Here is a 19,285-nt window from a genome sequence, read left to right as displayed (position 1 = left end):
AGAAATTGCCCCTGTCCACCATGCGCACTGAATATTTAACTATGAATATGAAATTTCTTGGCAAGACTTCAACCACCTTCAAAAGTGAGAGCCCCTCCAACTCTTCCAGCATACACACACTCCCAGTAGCCCCTCTTTTTTAGCGCTCGTGGATCGATCATCCTATTCCTGTATGGAGGGATGTCAGGAGAGGAAGTGGTGAATGATCTTCTCCGGTTGGCCACTAAAGTCACTGACTGAAGGCGAAGCTCCCGACACTAAAGCTCTGTTTATGATAAGGTGAGACTCCAACACAGTGCAGGATTTCGGTTGAAAGAGGAGACTGACAGAGTGAGAGAAAACATAACGGCTCAAGAATTCTGCTTTGGCAGTTTACCTTCTTCTGCTTTTCTCTCCATTCAGGGCCCTCCCTCCATCCTCACCGCCACACATGTCTCCCCTCTCCTTCACCTTAATCCACACCGGGACAGCTGTGCCGATTACAGATCAATACTGGCCTGCCATGATCAGCACTTAACATGGTCCGTCCGAGACCTTCAGTAGGAACCAATTTGTTTATGGAGATTTAATTGGGTTAATGTTTGAACGAAGGACAATAGCTGGATTTGTAAACTGGGCCTGTGTCAGCTCTCTGGCAATCCACATTGCCTGTTGTGGAAATAGAACCTAAATGGGGTGAAACAAGTCTGGGCACGTTCAAGGCCACGGTCAGTCTGTGCTGTCTGTGCTGTAGGCCAGTGATCCTTCATCGATCTTTAAAGAGGGAAATGCTTTTATTTGATCGTGTCTTACGTCCAGTTTCCACCGGACAGAGCTGATGTTGGCCGTGCTCGTGTTTCCACCGGCTGGTTTCAGCAGCGCCCCTTTTTTCAAGATGTTATTTCAAAGTGGATTCATCTCATTCATCTAAAGTGCATGTTTGATGTTTTCATATCTCATTAATGACAACACTTACACCAGCGCTAAGTTGGAGACCTCATTTACCTGTTGGGCCAGAGAATAAAGAAAATGACAGCTTGAGTTTACCTCGAACCAACAGTTAGTCTGAGGCACCGCTGTTATGTAGGCATCACAGATGCTAGCAAAGCAACACAGTACAGTGTTGTTTTTAGCTTGACGTCACAGGGACGGAAGAAGTCAATCAGAGTCAGAATACGTCTTTGTGTTGAGAAGATTTCTTTTACTTCCTCCCAGCCATGTTGCATAATGTGATGCTCCTCATTGATTACTGCAGCACAGAACTGATGTGATGAACAGAAAGATGCAGTAGTACTAGTAGCCCAGTGTGGTATTTATAGGAATGTAATAGAGATGATACTTTTCTGCAGAGTTGATGCTGGAAAATAGGACCGTCGAATGACACGTATGGACTTCATTCTTTCATGCTGGCAGTTTTTGTAGGCATGTCTGTCGACACTCGCGCTCTGCTACATGCAACATCAGGTACCCAGCAGATCAGGTTTCAGGTCATTTTAGTGATTTTGGTCGATAAAACTTGGGCTGAGGTTTGGGTTGGTTTCTACACAAATGTGTTAAAATTGGTTGAGATTGTTTTCACTGTTATGTAGTCCATCACAATCATCTGTAATATGGGTGTCGTGTTGAGTAAAAGGAATGGCAACACATTCTCACTTCTAATTATGATGCTCCTCTTACCCCTTCAACATGCTCCTTGGTTTGTTGATTCAGTAATAGGTCAGATTTAACATTTCAACCTACAAAGTCGAAAGCTGAAATGCTTAATGCAGCAGTCAAACATAAATGTAGGTACTATGGTATTAGGAATACAAAAACAAAGAACTTATAATAACACAATAGCAATGTGCTTCTGATTTTATGCTCAGATCTAAAAAAGGGGAATTAAAAAAAAAGGCCACGGACAGAATTAGATTTTGATTTAATTTATCCAATTTTTGGTGGAAGTTATTTATTACAGCTTTATTGACTGACACAGTCCATCTGGCTCATGAACTGCTTTGTTTGCAGCAGTTTGTCAGCCTTAGCTTCTTCAGGTCTTCTGCTGCTCATCACTAGCTCAACACTCGACACTCATCGTTGGAGCCAATGGCTAAAATTAACTTATTTTAGTTCTGATTTGATCAGTTTCAGTCCTCCATAGTAGATACCAAGCAACATGTTTTGAACTCCCACAAAATGACCACATTAATTACTGTGTTTTTATCAAAGGCCAAACAAAACTCAACATTAGTATGTTTTTGATATCCACTTCTTGTCCTACCATCCTGTCGTTCATGTCCCTCAACTGCCATCCCAGCAGCATCTTCTTCCGTCCCATTGCAGCTCCCCAACCCCAACAAACACACACACACATACACACACACACACCGTCCAGTCTAGGCACCCGGTTGGAGGGGGGGTAATTGGATTTGTTGTCACCTCTCCTGGCTGGCAGGCCCAGCCTGTCGGCTCAGCTTAGTGATGAAGACATCAGTGTGACAGGGACCCTGGGAGAGGATCAGCTGGTGTCCTGGATGCCACTAATAAAGCTGTGGTCATGCCACGGCCATGCAGCCACTGCTGCAGCCAGCTGTTACCTCTGCCACCTCTCCCCTGGTGCCAATGCCCATTCCACAGCTTGGGGAGTTAGGGGGTGACATGGTGAATGAGGAGTGGGCAGTCTTATTAAAGCAGATGCCAGTCCGCCACTTGCTCTGTTGGAGAGGTCAGAGAAACACTCCCCAAACACTCCTCTGTGGTTCCGGGCAATGCTGGCACCACATACCAGTGTCCTGGCATTCCCTCTGTGTCACTAGGCATCTTATTAAAGCACTGACAGGAGGCTGGCCAAAGTCAAGGTCTGTAGTTTAGGCTTCAGCGCAGTTGTCCCCTGGTTCACCCCATCAGGGATCAATGGGTTACGTCCTTCGTGTCCTGCAAAATACACCGTCTTTAAACAGTCTGCTTATTAACGCAAAACATATTCTAGTTGATCTTGCTTCAGAGGCAAGTTCAGTTTTGAGAATTAGTGTGGCAGGAAACATATTCCTCTGCAGCTGAAGATGCATGTGTGGGGGGTGGTGGCATTTAGTTACAACAGAAAATCAGTTTGAAGGATGAAATAGGAAGCAACCGATGTGCATGTCAGTGTGCAGAGCAGTATGCCAGCATGTAGAATCATCCAAGTACGTGTTGTATTAGAGTGTGACTGAGCGTGGTGGATGTGAGGCTGACCTGGCACCTGTAGCACATAGGGTGTGCAGTAATTATGTGACGGTTGTGATAACGGAGGTTCAGACGGCGGGATACAGTCATGGCTGTGGTGATGATGTGGTTGTAATGAGCGAAGCAGCGTTTTCTTCAAACGACACATTCCAAATACTTGGACTTTTTAAAGTGTTTTTTTCCTCTGAGGAAATTTGATTTTTTCAGCTTAAGCCAAAGCAGCGCTCCAACTTGAGGCCTACTGATTGGCGTCTTGAAGGCTTTTACAGTCGGTCATATGGTTATTAATAACGTAAAACTTTTTTAGGACCACAGCAAAAATTTAGCATTTCACATTTACACTGTGTCTCAATTTTACGAAAGCAAAAATGACTCACATCGCTATGTTAAGGCTCATTCAGATAGTGAGAAATCAGACTAGGGCAGGTGGCTTAATGAATAACAGTGGTTATGCAGCTCTGACAGATGACTGGGCATGACTAAGATGTATATGACCCATATTCTATCCACACAAACACGCAGTAACCTCCTACAAAACTCGCTACGATGAAACCTTCATGGGCTTCTTGCCTTCCCCCTTTGCCTGTCACTGCATATTTTGCAAACCTTTGTGTACATGCACTCTCTTCCATACTGCATATAGTGCCCACCAGAGTCCTCACATAAGCAGCAAGTACACATGAATGAAAGATATTTGCATATGTTTACTAATGATTTTATCAGATAATTGCTGTGTGCTGATGAATAACAGCTGCCATCAGCTTATGATACAGATCCCTCACTTGTCCTCTCCTCTGGCTCCGTCCTGACAGTAGAATAAATACACAAGGCATTCAAAAAGTTAACCTTTGATTCCCATCTTCCATATTTCATTCTTGAGGTGGAAATAAATGCTGTAGTGCGCGAGATTCACGGGACGGTGCTCTGTTTTGTGTGAGAAGTCTGTGATTCAGTCACCCTCATAAACAGCACAGAGACAAAACTAATGGCAAGGCAGTCGGCAGGGTTTTGCCCTCAGGGAGTCCATTTTAGAAATGTCACAGACATGGAGGTCTTTATCCGAGCCCCGGATTGCATATTCACCTGTGTAAAGACCCAATCACGGGTAGCTCCACGGCCACTGTCGACTCGTGCTAAGTTCCTCACGCAACAGAGAGGAGGCAGCTGAAAAGGAGCTCCCCACAGCTTGGGGAGTGACAGTGAAGGGGGTGACCAGAGGAAGGAACCTCAGACATCCTTCAATAAGTGTTACAAAAAGGTTTAAAAGAAGAAAAGAAGCAAAAAAGAAATGCAACTTATTTTCCTTTGCTGTTCGGTGTTAAATTATTTCTAATGGAAGTAATGACAGAGAAGTATCCAAGCAAACCTAGATGCAGATGTTAAGCACTTGCTGTGTTTGCATATTTACCATGCTTACCATCTTAAACACCCAATATGTAATGTCAGGGTCTCTCTATCAAAACGTAGAAAAGACTCTTGCTGAGTGTTGTGTGGGGAGGGCAGGGCAGCGGTGGCAGAGATCAGTTTTGAACTTCTGGGGTTGAAAAGTGGATTTATCTTCACTCCTGTTTATCAACCTGACTGCCGCAGTGATCCGGAGGTGGCCTCCATTGTTGGGTGTTTTTGTTCTGTGATGGAGGGAACATTACTCTGGATTAATCTTCTGGATGTATGTAAAGCTTGTGTCGAATTGACCCAAACATCCCGGTGCGGCAGGGATTTGCATCTCTACCACATCTGGATGACCTACATGAAGGTGTGTCTAAAACCAGTGGCGCTCCTGTCTCGATCCCTGCGGTGCTACCAAAGAACCACCACTAACAGAGTGGCTCCACTTATTCAGTTACAAATACATTTCATTTCCTTTTTCTTCACAGCAGTAACTATACACAACTCCTGAACAAGCTGAACGTGAACACGATGAAACGGTGAAACACAGCAGATGTTTGAAAGAAAACAGGAGGAGAGGGACTGAAGAGATTCAGCTAGAAGCTACAGTACTACAAGTACTCGGAGCTGAACACAATGACTTTTAAAATGTCTGAGTCTGAGTCTGATGTCTCAACATGTCTCTCGAAACTTTCTAACCTCCTTACTGTCTGTGGCTTTCAGGAGGAACATCTTCAAAAACGGTCCATGAATACATAGTTTCATTATTTAGATATTTACAAATCAGTCAAATCAGTACTTTAATCATTTGTGCATTTGCTGGGGATAATTCTCAGTTTGTTAATTATTCCCAAAAACTAGGGAGTATTTTGGCAGCAGTGACAGGGTGTGTGTGATTGAGTTGTAAAAAACTACAGTGTGTGTTCATGCAACAACAGATCATCTCACCCAGTGCAACACTGTGGCTAACTGACGTATGTGTAATAGTTTTTTAACACAAATGAACCTCTATGGCAGGTAGAAAAGATATATCAGGGTTTTGGGGGGTCAAAGGGGCCCCCCCAGTGTGTCGATCAGGCATGTAGCTCTATGAAGTTTAGTTTAAGCTACATAGATTTAAATGCAACCAACATTCTTCATTACCGTCAGTCATGTCTCGTCTCAGGCTCAACTCTAATTTGAACATTGAGATGGCTAGGTGTCACACCAAGGAAGACAGAAGAGTTTTCATGGGGCCAGATTAAAGCATGTTAAGTAGTGTGTTTCATTATCAGGTCCATTCATAGAAATAATAATTCAGTATTTCTTGTGTTGTGTCAGTTACATATCGACATTCTTCTGGTCGAGTCCAGATTCAGTCTTTCTTGAAGACAACGTTAAGCACTGATCACCATCTAGCCCATCATCACATATCTCCAGGGAGCTTTTGTCACTGTGGGAAACACAACTGTGATCTGTGAACAGTAGCATAATATTTGCCTGTTATGGTTTCCATTAAAATATCAACATCCCCCCCTGATTTATCAATGTTTTAATATGTTCCAGACCTTTTAACCCTTTAGACCAATAAAATAATAACTAGAGCATTTGTTCTTTTTGCAGCCGCAAAACGAATGTTTCTGTCTTTGGTCACATCATACACTCATGATGACATCATGCATTCATGATGACATCATTACGTTACATATTATGTGGTGCAAAATAGGGTGACAAAATGCACTGTGGTGCAGTGAAGGTACAACAGAGAAATAAAGAGACAGTTGTTATGTTTATTGACTTACACTGCCTTTTAGCTTCAATTTTACAAACGTTATACATATATATTTCTATATAAATGATATATATATGTGTATATTATTTTTCAATCAGCAAGAATACCAATGTAGGCACTGGAGAAGTTGCAGATGAATTATCGAAAAACATATTTGCGCTCTGCTCATAAAAATAAGCATATCTGAAAAAATAGATATGTATATATAAACAGATAAATGCAAATAGATTATGGAAGGTTCAAAAATATCTTCATGTTTCTACATCTAGATTGTTTTTAATCAACATGTTTTATGTCTTAATTTATTTGAGTAAAATCTGATTAAAAAAAATACATGTTAGATTTTCTCTTTGATTTATGACAGAATTCAAATATTTATTTATATAATTATTTATGGTGGTTTATTGCCGAGATTTTTGGAACATGAAGCATCTGACGATACTCCAAGAAATGACATCCCCTTGACTGGTTAAATTTGTTCTCCGTACATGAAGTCAAGTTTACGTAGAAGGGTGTCAACCAAACTTCAGTTCAAAAACAGAGCAATTTAAGAACAGCACACACAGTCTCACACACAGTAAGCCTCATATAAGAGTGAAAATCAACCCTGACAAGAGTTCAAGTACTGTGTGTGTGTGTATGTGTGTGTGTGTGTGTGTGTGTGTGTGTGGTTGGAGCGTCTCGTGTTCAGCCTCTTGTTTTCGTTCCTATGACTTTTATTTTGACTGTAATTTTATAAACCTCTCTCTCAGTGAACCTCAATATAATTATCCAATCATAACTTCCAAATATGTTGCTGGTGTAATTACTAAAAACACCCCAACATGTACGGCAGAGGACAGCAGAGAAGCTGGATAAAAAATGGATATGTATGTTAAAACCAAGTGGGGCACCACCTCCCACCTCCACCCCCTCAACCCACCAGGCGTCATTTTCATAATTGTTGTAATGAATACTTAAACTGTAGAATCATTTCTATTATTTCAGAATTTTCACAGGCCGTGTTTAATCTGTTTGTACTGAATGTGATGCTACATTTCAAAATGAAAAGTCATTTTACGATGTAAAAACAAGAAAATAACAAGAAAAGTGACAGTTTTCATATTAAAATTGCTCTTAAGCACAGTTTATCTTCGTTTGTGTAACAATCAAATTCAGATAAATAATTAAGTTGTATTGAGTTTACATTCATGTGCTTATCGCTTATTCAAAGATCAGCCAGCTGTATTAATTCTAATGGGTTTCCTTTTTGTCTCTTCTACCCCCTGCATTGTCAAAACTTAACAGTCAAACGCCTCAAATACAACATAGCTTTGTTTCTCACTGATGAACATGAAAACATATTCTCTCATCTGACACACACACACACACACACACACACACAGCGTCAGGCAGCAGATATATTCGGTATACAACAGTGACATCTTCAGTTGAGTGATGGAAGGCTGCGGAGGACGGAGACGTGGAGGGAACAATAGAGGAGCACCTTACAGCAGCTCTGTGTGTCTGCCGATGGAGGAAATGCTAGTAATTACTGCCATTTATAGGGAGAGAAAAGGGCTCTGTGAATATGCTCAAAGTGCATTCATTAACATTTACTCAGTGTTATTCAACCTGCGCTGAATAACAGAGTGAAGCCTCCGTGTCTGTACAGTACAGGCTGTTCAAGTCTCCCCCGATGGACGAAAGCAGCTGACTGACACAACGCTGGTATGTACAGTGTGTGAGAGCTGCTGGAGGCTTGAACAGAAGCTTTCGGTGACATCAGGTAGAGATTTGAACCCTCGGTCAAACTGCGACTCGCTGCTGTGAGGACTGTACTGTAACTTCCCTGGCAGGGTATCAAACAGCTGTAATTTTGTTTGGTACTGGCGGTCCACAGCGTCCTGACATCAATGATTTAAATCCTAATTCAACTCATTTTAGGCCGTATTTAATATGTGCTTTTCGTAACATGAGAAAAAAAAAAGGTTGAATTCTTAAAAGTAAGTCGCTGATAAACTTATACATTCAATATTGGAACTGTAAATCAACAAAAAAAAGTCAAGAGACTACTTCAACTCAAAGGTCAAAGGTGAGGGATCACCTGTCTCACCTCTGAGCAGCCCTGAAAATGGTCTCTAGTCTTAAATCTGATCATTTTTGTGTTGCTCAGCTGGCTGTCAGGGATTTATCAATGTGGCCCTGTTCTGTTTTACATTCATAAACAAGCACACTATAGTGTAGCTGTATATGACGGGTGTATTTGTCACAGCTGAACATCTCTATATGAAGCGTCTCTATCTGTTGTACAACAAATAACACAATATAACATCGTCATCGTGTTTGTTCTCGCCCGTGAATTGTTAGGCTGGTAAATACATTATTTACATTGTGTGTAATCATTCATTTACGTTTGGATTATTTTTCTTATTTGAGTGATTTACAATACAATTTTACAAAACACATAATAACAAAACAAAAAAAAGAAAAACTTACATTACTTAATAAAATCAAAAGATTCTGTAGAGTCACAAACCTTTATTTACTTTTTTGTTTCCATTAATCATATACAAATTCAGCAATATGATAACTTACCATCAATTACAGTCGTCTCAATATAAATGTTACTCAATGAGTCCATGATGATCATTATTTTCCTCCTATGATAGTCGTCCTTTGATCTGAATATAAACAGCCTCTGTAGATCTTCAGGTTTTATTCTCTTTCTGCCTTAACACTCGACCAGTAACGTTTTCAGATGAACTTGATCTTTAGATTTCAACACATGTGACCTGTTGTGTTCTCTTACAACTGCCTTGTTCGTGAGTCTTACCATGCCTTTCTGTTATACATATATTCATAATGCTATACTGTGTTATCAAGCATTCATTGACTGTTTACACACCAATTATAGATGCTTCACAGGAGGGGTTGTAATCACTGACGAACACATGAATAAACTCTTTAAAAAATGTCCATTTATTTGCCTTCAGCTCCGCAGTGTGGTAGAAACTGTTCTTACATACAGCTCAGTGAGAGTCGCCCGCTGAGCTCCGACCTGTTAACACTCGGCTTATGATAATATTTGGAGTATTTTGGGGCATTTCAATTAAGACTGATATCACAGAGCAGTGACATCTCAAAACACAAATACTAATATAGGGGAAATAAATGGTTGTTTTTTTTTGTATAAACAAATAATCTTGCACTAACTCTGATTTTGAACATTATTTAACACAACGTGATCAGTTTCCCTCTTTAACACATAAAACCTGCTCGGTCCAACCTGGCAACTGTTCGTCTTGGTTTTTCTTTTCTTTGCACCTTTTTTAGTTTTTTTAACAAACTGTAAATATCTGTGTGCAGCCATATTTCATTTAAAGGTTTAACAAAAAAAACAATTCATTTGAAATGTATCACACGTGAGTCAGTACATGGTTTGGCGGCAGTGTTTTATGAGGGAACACTGAGCCGGTGGAAAAATTAATAACTTACACACCTCCGAATTTAAAGCACTCGCATTGTTGATCAGCCCCAACAATATGACTTAAAAAAAGGACACAATACGCCACTCACATAACACTTGAAACTGGCATCTGAGATGTCATTTACATATATTAGCATATAAAGTAATTGGCACAGATGCCAAGGAAGCATCCGCAAACAGATTAATTGTCATCGAGCAGTCGTGGTGACATAGTTAAAAATGAGCTCCTTTTAAGGCACCAATTATCAGAGAATTTCCAAAGTAACCTTTTTTCATCAGCGGATCCCTTCGCCATTGTTGTCGCCTTGAACACACACACACACACACTCGCGCACAGTGGAAGGCAGACATGTAACATGCATAGTATCAGCATCCTAAATGTATAAATATTGTAAATAGCTGTCTGTCGGCTTTCAAGTTGTGCCTTTGAAATCAGGCCGCGCTGCATCCTGCTCTGAAAACGAGCACATGTGCCTTTGTTTAGCCCGAGACGAGAACAAACGGCGAATTCTCCAACACACTCATTGTGAGAATCCGTAATGAATTTCCACAGATAGAAATAAGAATGCCTCTGCTGGGGCGTCCATATGCTGTTTTCTTCTCTAGTTCCTTTTTTTTTTATGAACACATGAATGCTCTGTGCGCCCTGCTTTAGGTACAGGTATTGTTATGCTTTGTCTGTGTGTGTGTGTGTGTGTGTGTGTGTGTGTGTGTGTGTGTGTGTTCGTGTGTGTGTGTGTGTTTGTGTGTGTGTGTGTTAAAATTGATCCGCCTCTGAACCTGCACACGTTCACATCTTCTTCCCTCTCTGTCACTTTTTTCTCTGCACTCTTTTCAACATTTACCACAGTAACATGTTTCGGCTCCGGTCCGACCCGGTTGACCCTTTAACCACGTGGTCCACCGTCCGTCCTGAGCCCGGCTGACACACAGGAGCCGCTGCTTCTTTCCTCCCTGCTAATAATAATTGAATAGTGGCTCCATTTGTAGAGGTTGTCTCTGGGAACGCTGGTAACAAATAAGCCAGTTTAAGCTGCCTGCACCTCCGAGAGCTTTAAACGCTCGCTCCTGGCAGCCGCCACGCAGCCATCTTAACTAATGTTGAGACGGCGCAGGGAGTGAGGCTGAGGCTTCCCCACGTGGAAACATCAGGCGAGGAGGAGACGGGGCTGAGTTTCAAATCAGAGCCTCCCAAACGTGCTGTTGAAATGAAATTGACCATAGCCGAGGAGAGTACCGTCCGGTATGTTGTGATTATTATAATTTTTTTTTAATGAGCTCATAAACACCTCAAAGAATTTTACTGCAACAGGTTTAAAATGCCTTTTTAAAAAAAAAAAGTCTACCATTGACCAGCAGTGCACATTAAAGCTGCAGACCTGGGTTTGTTTCATTAAAGCAGTGGCTCGCTGCAACGACCCGACATGTGAACGCGGGGAGACTCGCTGTCTTCTGCTGCCATCTTGTTGTCTGTCCTGATAATAATCCTGGGCTTTTCTCTCCCAGCGTGTCCTCGTTCACCATCAGGGATCGTAGCTGATTAGGACACCACATGTAACGCTGCAGAATTATTTTTTTGGCAGTGGTCGAAAGTAACTAAGTGCATTTATTCGAATGCAAATTTAAGGTGCTTGCATTTCCTTTTTTTGCTATTTCAAACTTCCACTTCATATTGTACTTTTTTACTCCGCTACATGTATTTGCGTTTTAGTGACTCGTTACTCTGCCAGACAGACTGGAGCCCCGAATGCAGATTAATCCCCGTCTGAAAATAGTCCCACAGAGAAACACTATTTTCTTTTGAGCGTGGAATGATTGCTGAAAACGACTGTGACCGACTGCTTTACAATATCATTGAGCCTTTGTTTATGTATCTATATATGACTGTCATCATCTTGTTTTTAGAGCTGTCCCTCTTCAGTAGGATCAGATGGGCTGGCAAGCTGAGGGCCATGGACAGAAAAGGCGAGTCAGAAAGTCCTGAGAGAACTAAAATAAAAATCGCGGTTCACGCTTTCTCCTTGAATTTCTCGACAATAACACAAATAACACGAGACTCCTCTGAGGCAGCAGCATCGAGCGAGTTCTGTCTGCGGTTTTTGAGCAGTTTAGTTGCACTTTGTTTCTCTTATTTCTAATCATCTCGCGCTGCCTCGTATGGTCCCAGCCCCCGAGCTGCTGCTGCTGCTGCTCACTGATGCAGTAAAAAAAAAAGGCATTTATTCTGCCTCTGATTGGTCGAGAAACACGAAAAAAAAAATGTAGGTGAATTGACCTCAAATGTTTATGTTAGAGAAGTACACATTAGAGCAGGCCACGTTATTGGTACATTGGGAACCAGCACTTTCTGTATCAGCCATCAAACGTGTCTGTCAGCCCTGGTTGAAATATAATAATAGAAAAAAACACACACACACTCACACACTCACACACACACACACACACCAGCCAGTCAAATTGAGCCCTTGTCACTCACATTAAAATTTTGACACGGCAGAAAATGGAGGAGAATGTGAAGAAAGAAGTAATTGTGTGGTGACAAAAAAGGAGTTCCCCCTGGCACCAAGTCGGGAAACAAGACTTTGTTTGGATTTATGGCACTGACAGAAGGTGTGGAAATGTGTGTGTGTGTGTGTGTGTGTTTGTGCATGTGTGTGTGTGTGTGTGTGATTCAGAGGTTGTATTCTGTACTGATGTTGCAGAAGCACCCAATGAAATTGTTCACACATACAGAGTGTTTTTGTGCATGAGTACTTGTGCATTTCTACACTTTTGCACACGCGCATATGTGTGTGTGTGTGTGTGTGTGTGTGTGTGTGTCCCATGTGTGTTTATATTCCTTAATGACTTTCTAATTCAGGGCCAGCAGGAACCTGCCTTTATCTCTATTAGTTTAGTAGCAGGGCAAACAAAGAGAATCTGTGGCCGTGGCACCGAGCCAGAGGAAGACTCAGCCATAAAAGCACTTGTCCATCTGCGTCTCCACCTCCTCCTCCTCCCACACTCTTATTCCTCCTCTCTGGGTGTGAAACGCTCTCCTCCTCTCGGTCGGTGAAGGAAAAAAAAAACAAAAAAAAAACATCTTGATTCCTGCCTCAGCAGTCCGCTTACTCAATCTAGACGTATTGATTGTGCGTGGTGGATTGGGGGAAGGAGTGTGTGTGTTTGTGAGATCAGTAAATTAGTTTTTCTTGGCTCAAAGTCTGGCACCTGTATTCCATGTAGTAAAATAATGTATTATGGCACGGCAGTCCTCTGAGAAGTGGGCTGCTTCAAAATCAAAATGCACGAGAAGGAATCACATACTAAAATATTATTAATTAAGCAGAAGAAAATAGGATGATGGAAGCATGAACAATTAGTAGACAGTGTCGGAGATACTGAGTATTTTTAAAATGATGTTCAAATTGTGAGCAGTACCATTGTTATTTAACAAATTAAAGGTGTGACGCTTAAAGACCAAACGAGTTCAGAGGAAGTCAGAACCAAAACCGTCTGGATCTCAGACTGATCGATAAACATGTAATTCTGATTGAAGAGTTTCTTTGTAGAGACAAATGTGATTAAGAATAATAATTTTAGAATATTAAAAAAGGGAATTCAAGGATGTCGTGTTGAGATTCTTTCAGTTCAGTTCAGCAGATGTTCTTAAATACTGATCATGGTTGTCATTCATCTCGATATTCACACAGATTTTATTTTGTATTTTCTTTTTCATCTGCTTGCCGTACCTACATCTAACACTGAACATTTTTACTGTAGAGGAAGGGGCCTGCTTTACAAAATAGATATTCAAATTTCAATAAAATTGTAATTTATAGTCGACCCACAAATCTCCAATAAGCCATCAGCAGGGTTGTTGGTGTATGTGTTTATGAGTTAAAGCACAAGTTGGTGATATTTTTTTATTTTTATTATTGTCACCCGGGGAAATAAAAAAAAAAAAAAAGGAGTGCACACCTCTGCCGAGGTCCAACAATCACACTTGATAGCTCTTTATCATTTTGCATTTTAAACCACCAATAACTGATCAACAATAATGTAAGATCCAGGCTCCACACCAAAATGTACTCACTAGATATAAGCCACCTCAATACTCCTGGGAAATGTTTTAAATGACAAAGACAGACCAAAAGTTAACGGAGGTCTTTTCCGTCCCTGCTGACTGGTACGTCTATTTGTTTGTTTGTTTTTCATGTGAAATAATGGATCTTTTTTTTTGTTTCGTTTTATCGCTCCGAAAATCTTGTCAATGAGTCTGAGAAGGAACGATCTCTCGGGCTGAAGTGCTCACACTCGTGACCTCTCTGGCGGGCTGAGTCTGGACCACTGCAACACTCTCTGACCGTCCTGTCTGTGGCTCTCAGCACCAGGCCCGGCCCAAAACAGCAAACGTTTCTCAAACAGGAGGAAGGCTACGGTGCATTTTCTCACAGTAATGAAGGAAGTTGTCACTGATGCAACATTTTGGCTCATTTTAATAGTTTTTGTGGGGCTCTGTGGCACAGAGGAAGAAGATCCATCAGGCTTTACAGTTAGAATATTATTGGTTTGTTTCTCCACCTGCGATTTAGTGACAAGATAATCCAAACCATCTCCAGAGTTATTTGAAGAGCTATATTACAGATACATTTAAAAAAAAAAAAGGCAATAAAGTATAACACATAGATGATCATTTTACAAACCAGCATAACCTCTGACCTCTCGTTCTTTACTCGGCTATGATCCTTTAGCTAAAGCACCCCGGGGCTCCTTCCACAGGGGGGGGAGGGCAGCTTGTTCCTTTGTGTTCACCTTGTCAGCCTCATTACATGGCATATGCTCCTCACCGCTACAGCAGCCGCTCGCTATATGTTGACTGTGTGCACTGCCAAAATGATCCCATGTGACTGTGGAGACAGGCCGGGGACATTTAAAACAGCGCTGTGATGTATGGAAGAAACCGGGCTGAGGGGCCTCTCAGCGCTGCATCTGTGCTCGTGCATCCAAGTGCAAAAACACGAGTCCACAAACCCTCCAGGAGAGCAGCCGCCGCCGCAGCCGCCACCGGTAGCCGCCGCCGTCGCTTCTTGTCGCCGACACAGAGAAAGCCACCCCACCCTCTTCCTCCAACTCCTTGCCTGACTCGCCTGCACACGTTCCCTTTGAACAATGACTGAGGCTCGGAGAGGGGCGGGTGACGACTCCATACACCCATACACACCACCTCTGCCCCCGCTGCCTCCCCTCTGGAAGTATTCAGGATTATGGGAGTGGTGGCAGATCAGCGCTTAATCAGTTCCCACTGATACAGCAGGAGGCGCTTGTTTATTCACTTATGGAAAGACATACATATTTTATTACAGTGTGTGTTATTGCCTCATTAAAGGGACACTATAGTTGTATAGAGGTGTATACAGCTACAGTGAACAGGGTGGAGGTGACAGTTAAGTTTTGGAGAAGACATTCAAATTCAGAATTTTAATAGTTGCTCTGTTAATGAGGTTTTGTCAGTTTTGATTTTCAATTTTTTCTATTTTATGTCCGCGTGACTCAAATCAAAGCGCCTCATGCAGTACAGAAACTCATGTGGCCGAGTCATTTACACAGGTGGTCTGAGAGTTTCTGGGGCCGTTACTGGTGAAGAGACTAGAAAAGCGGCATCGGTTAAAACAGAAACGCTCTGTTAACATGTAGTGATTCTCAATCAGTTATGAGTTGTGTGTGCAGGTCTGGGTAGGATGGTGTCTCCACCTGCTGGTGACCTCAGGGGTGGTGGAGGGGGATTGCAGGCTGGCAGCTGGGATGGCGTCGCCCCTGATCTCGCCCTGCTGACTATAGATTTAATACCTCGGAATCCTCCTGTGGGCTCTCTGCACTCCTGAAGACATGACGATGAAGCAGCTCACTGGAAGTTTACATTGTTACTGGACCTGATCTCTCAGAGTACTGGTGACACTCGAGTCGTTCACAACACAACGTTTAGAATGATTGTGCATCAGAAAACCTTTTTTTCAATTAGATTTGACCACGACACAAAACTACCTCCCAGCGCAGAGCCGTCACAGAGGGTTGTTGTCAGAACTCAGATTTTAGGGTTTGAGGTGTTGTGTTAATTTACCATTAACCTGTGTGTGCGTGTGTGTGTGTGTGTGTGTACTCACTCACACACACACACACACACACACACACACACACACACACACACACACACACAGGCGAACCTCTCTCATGAGCAGAAGGTTGCGTTGCTGTTCTCCACATGCCCGCCTCTCACCCGTCCAGCCCCCCCACACATCCTCCCCCTCCCGACCACCTCACCTACCCCCGGTGTTGGCAAAGGCATCTGGGTGTGTGTGGGGGTGTGTGTGTGAGTGTCTGTGTGTGTCAGGCGGGCTGCTGCGTGGTGAGCATGCCCTCTGTCATTCACGCAGAGCAGCCCTGTCCAACTGTCACTTCCTGACAGGCCGATAATCAATCTCTTTATTAACTGCTCTGTTGCAGACCGCCGCCACTGAGGGGAGGAGGGTGGGAGGGGGAGGAGGAGGAGGAGGAGGAGGAGGAGGAGGTGAACAGAAAGGAGGGAGGGAGGAGAAAAGAGAAGAGCATGCTGCAACTCAGAAAGTTGAGTTTATTTTTTTTTTTTTAATCAGAGATGAGGCTTATTTTAACTTAAAACAAAGCAGCGTGCAGAGGAGGCTGAAGGGGAGGCCGGCTACAGCAGCTGAGATGTGTGTGTGTGTGGCCTGTTGGAGATTCACCAGTTGGATGCATGGAGGGAATCAGCTGAGCTGAAAAGAAAGTAGTGACCGGTTTTGACCCACACTGACACACAACGTCGCCACTAAACACGTTAAAGAAAGTCCTGATGCATTTGGACTGACTGTTTCTCCTGGCAGGCGGCACGCAGCCACCTGTGGATGTGTGAGTGTCAGTGTGTTGGTGGTTCATCAGTCTCATGTTCAGACACGATGATGTGCTTTATAGGTTATAAGAGCAGCGTTCCCTTGTTCGTATAGAGGCAGCTGCTTTTATTGTATGTCTCGGTTAAGGTCGCTCAGAGATCGTGATCAGCCAAAAGCTGCACAGCTGCTACCTGTCAGGTGACGTCCCCTCAGTTTCTGTTTGTTTTTGGATAATTCCAATTTTTTTTTCCAGATGACTGTCTATATTAAAGCTACCCAACCCTGATAACGACATGATCGAAAGGCCAAAGTGAGGTTATCAAAGGGCCAGAGTGACAGAGAGAAGTCGGTCTGAGCTGCCGGATACTGAGGTTGGAATGTGCGCTGGTGATTCTGGTGACCTGGTCAGGACTCAGCCCATCACCCCTTTCATTTGATCCGTTCGTCTTCTCCACTCCTCTCTTCTTCTCGTCCTCTCATCCACTTCCAATCTGTTCACTGGTGCTCTTTTCTTGTCCGAGATTAACATACAGCCAATAAATCTGTCAGGCTTGTCCAAAGGTATTCAGGAGAATAAAGGAGATCACGAACCAAAGAGGAGTAAATAAAACAGGCTGATGGTTAAATTCAACGTATGTGACAACGTATAATCACAATGAGAGCCTTGAAAGCACCCATGCCTTACAATGTCGGTCTGCCTGCCCAACCAACATGCAAGGCGTCTTAACAACTAGTCTGACCGTCGGTTCCATCATTATGTGAAAAATTATGATGAAAATTATGTGAAAAACTGATTTGGGACTTGTTTTCTTCATTTCCGTCATCATTTATCATAATATTAGTAATAATCTGTAGCATCTTCACTTCCCTAATACCTGCTCTGATATCTCTACTGAAGGTACCTGTCCAAACCAAACACCAGGGCCCTCCTTCACCAAATCTTCCCCACAATGTGCACTATGTGTGACACTGATAACAGAGTTAGCAACTTGGCATGACGAGATGAATGCGACTGCTGGCAGAAACAATGAATTGTAAAACTACGTCTGTGTTTGATTTGGGTCTGGATCTACTTTATAAGGTACAGATGACGCGAGAGGCTGGTGGTGGCCCAAGCCGACAGACGCTGGGTGTCAGGAATGCGAAGGAGCATCAGGGGCAACAACTGCTCATTATATCTCATCTGATCTTCTACCACTGTACAGAAAGAACGAAACTCTTTGTGACAAGAATTTAGGAGATCAACTCTTTTCACTGTTCACCATCAAAACTAACAAAAGGAAGTCCAGATTATCCAGCATCTGTGAGATCTGGATATGTGCATCATCTGAACGGGCGTGCATGAGTGGTTTCACTGGCATTTTGTTAATCCCGGCGCCTTTTTCGCGATCTCAAAAGGCAATGTTTGTGTGTGTGTGTGATCAACAGGATGAGTTTCTGATGGAGACTCAGACCAGATTTCAGTCAGAGATCCTCCAGCGCTGCCTCGCCAACGCCAGCCACTCCCACCACGCCACAGAAACCTCTGAGACGCTCCCCAGCGAGGCCGACGGACAAGCTGACAGCACGACTAGAGCCTGAGCACGCACGAACACACACACACACACACACACACAGAGGGAGGGAGAAAACAAGGCTAACCTTGTAGAGATCACCTCAGGAACCACTCATGGATTCATTCTCACAGACACCGTGTCCCAGTGTCCCAAACCCAAACAGCTGACTAACAGATATATGCGAATAATAATTCTATCGCAAATAATGATAACCATAAAACTCCAAATCCGGGTAATAAAGGCAGACTTGAGCTCCCTAATGAAACGCCTGCCTCCCCGCTGCTTCTTGCCTAATGTTCCCGCCGAGCCGCTCGCCACTTTCCATAAAGCAATTTTGCAAGCCCACTTCAAACGTGAATCACCTAGAAATGAACAGAACTGCCCTCCCCACCTCCCCCACCCACCCCGCTGAACTCCCCCACCACCAACCCCTCCCCCTCCCTGCAGCACTTACACTGGGGCTGTGCGTGGGGGGGGGGGGGGGGGGTGTAGCGTCAGTGTGCTGACATTGGTAGCAGCTAAGTTCCATCTACATTAATCAGCTGAGAAGCACCGGCAGGCGTTCAACAACAATGCAGTGTGAAACAACAGAGCACAGTGCGCACAGCTCCAGTAAACAGGGTGGAGGTGTATACAGCTCCAGTGAACAGGGCCGAGGTGTATACAGCTCCAGTGAACAGGGTGGAGGTGTATACAGCTCCAGTGAACAGGGCCGAGGTGTATACAGCTCCAGTGAACAGGGTGGAGGTGTATACAGCTCCAGTGAACAGGGCCGAGGTGTATACAACTACAGTAAACAGGGTGGAGGTGTTATACAGCTACAGTAAACAGGGTGGAGGTGTATACAGCTACAGTGAACAGGGTGGAGGTGTATACAGCTCCAGTAAACAGGGTGGAGGTGTTATACAGCTACAGTAAACAGGGTGGAGGTGTATACAGCTCCAGTAAACAGTGTGGAGGTGTATACAGCAACAGTAAACAGGGTGGAGGTGTATATAGCTCCAGTAAACAGGATAGAGGTGTATACAGTAAC

The 19,285-nt window shown here is 43.3% G+C and overlaps 1 protein-coding gene across 1 annotated transcript in view; it reads left to right on the top strand.

The window, feature by feature from the left end:
- LOC115597436 (protein phosphatase 1 regulatory subunit 37) overlaps window positions 1-18,636 on the top strand; it is a 63,106-nt gene extending 44,470 nt beyond the window's left edge. Inside the window, exon 11 of the mRNA XM_030443319.1 lies at window positions 18,125-18,636. Within this exon, the coding sequence (XP_030299179.1) occupies window positions 18,125-18,277 (153 nt within the window). The 3' untranslated portion in view covers window positions 18,278-18,636. The remainder of the gene's footprint in view (window positions 1-18,124) is intronic.
- The last annotated feature ends 649 nt before the right edge of the window (window positions 18,637-19,285 follow it).

This window comes from Sparus aurata, chromosome 16 (assembly GCF_900880675.1).
Source record: "Sparus aurata chromosome 16, fSpaAur1.1, whole genome shotgun sequence".
NCBI lineage: Eukaryota > Metazoa > Chordata > Actinopteri > Spariformes > Sparidae > Sparus > Sparus aurata.
Note: the sequence above shows the minus strand (reverse complement) of the source record. Positions and strands in the feature narration are given on the sequence as shown.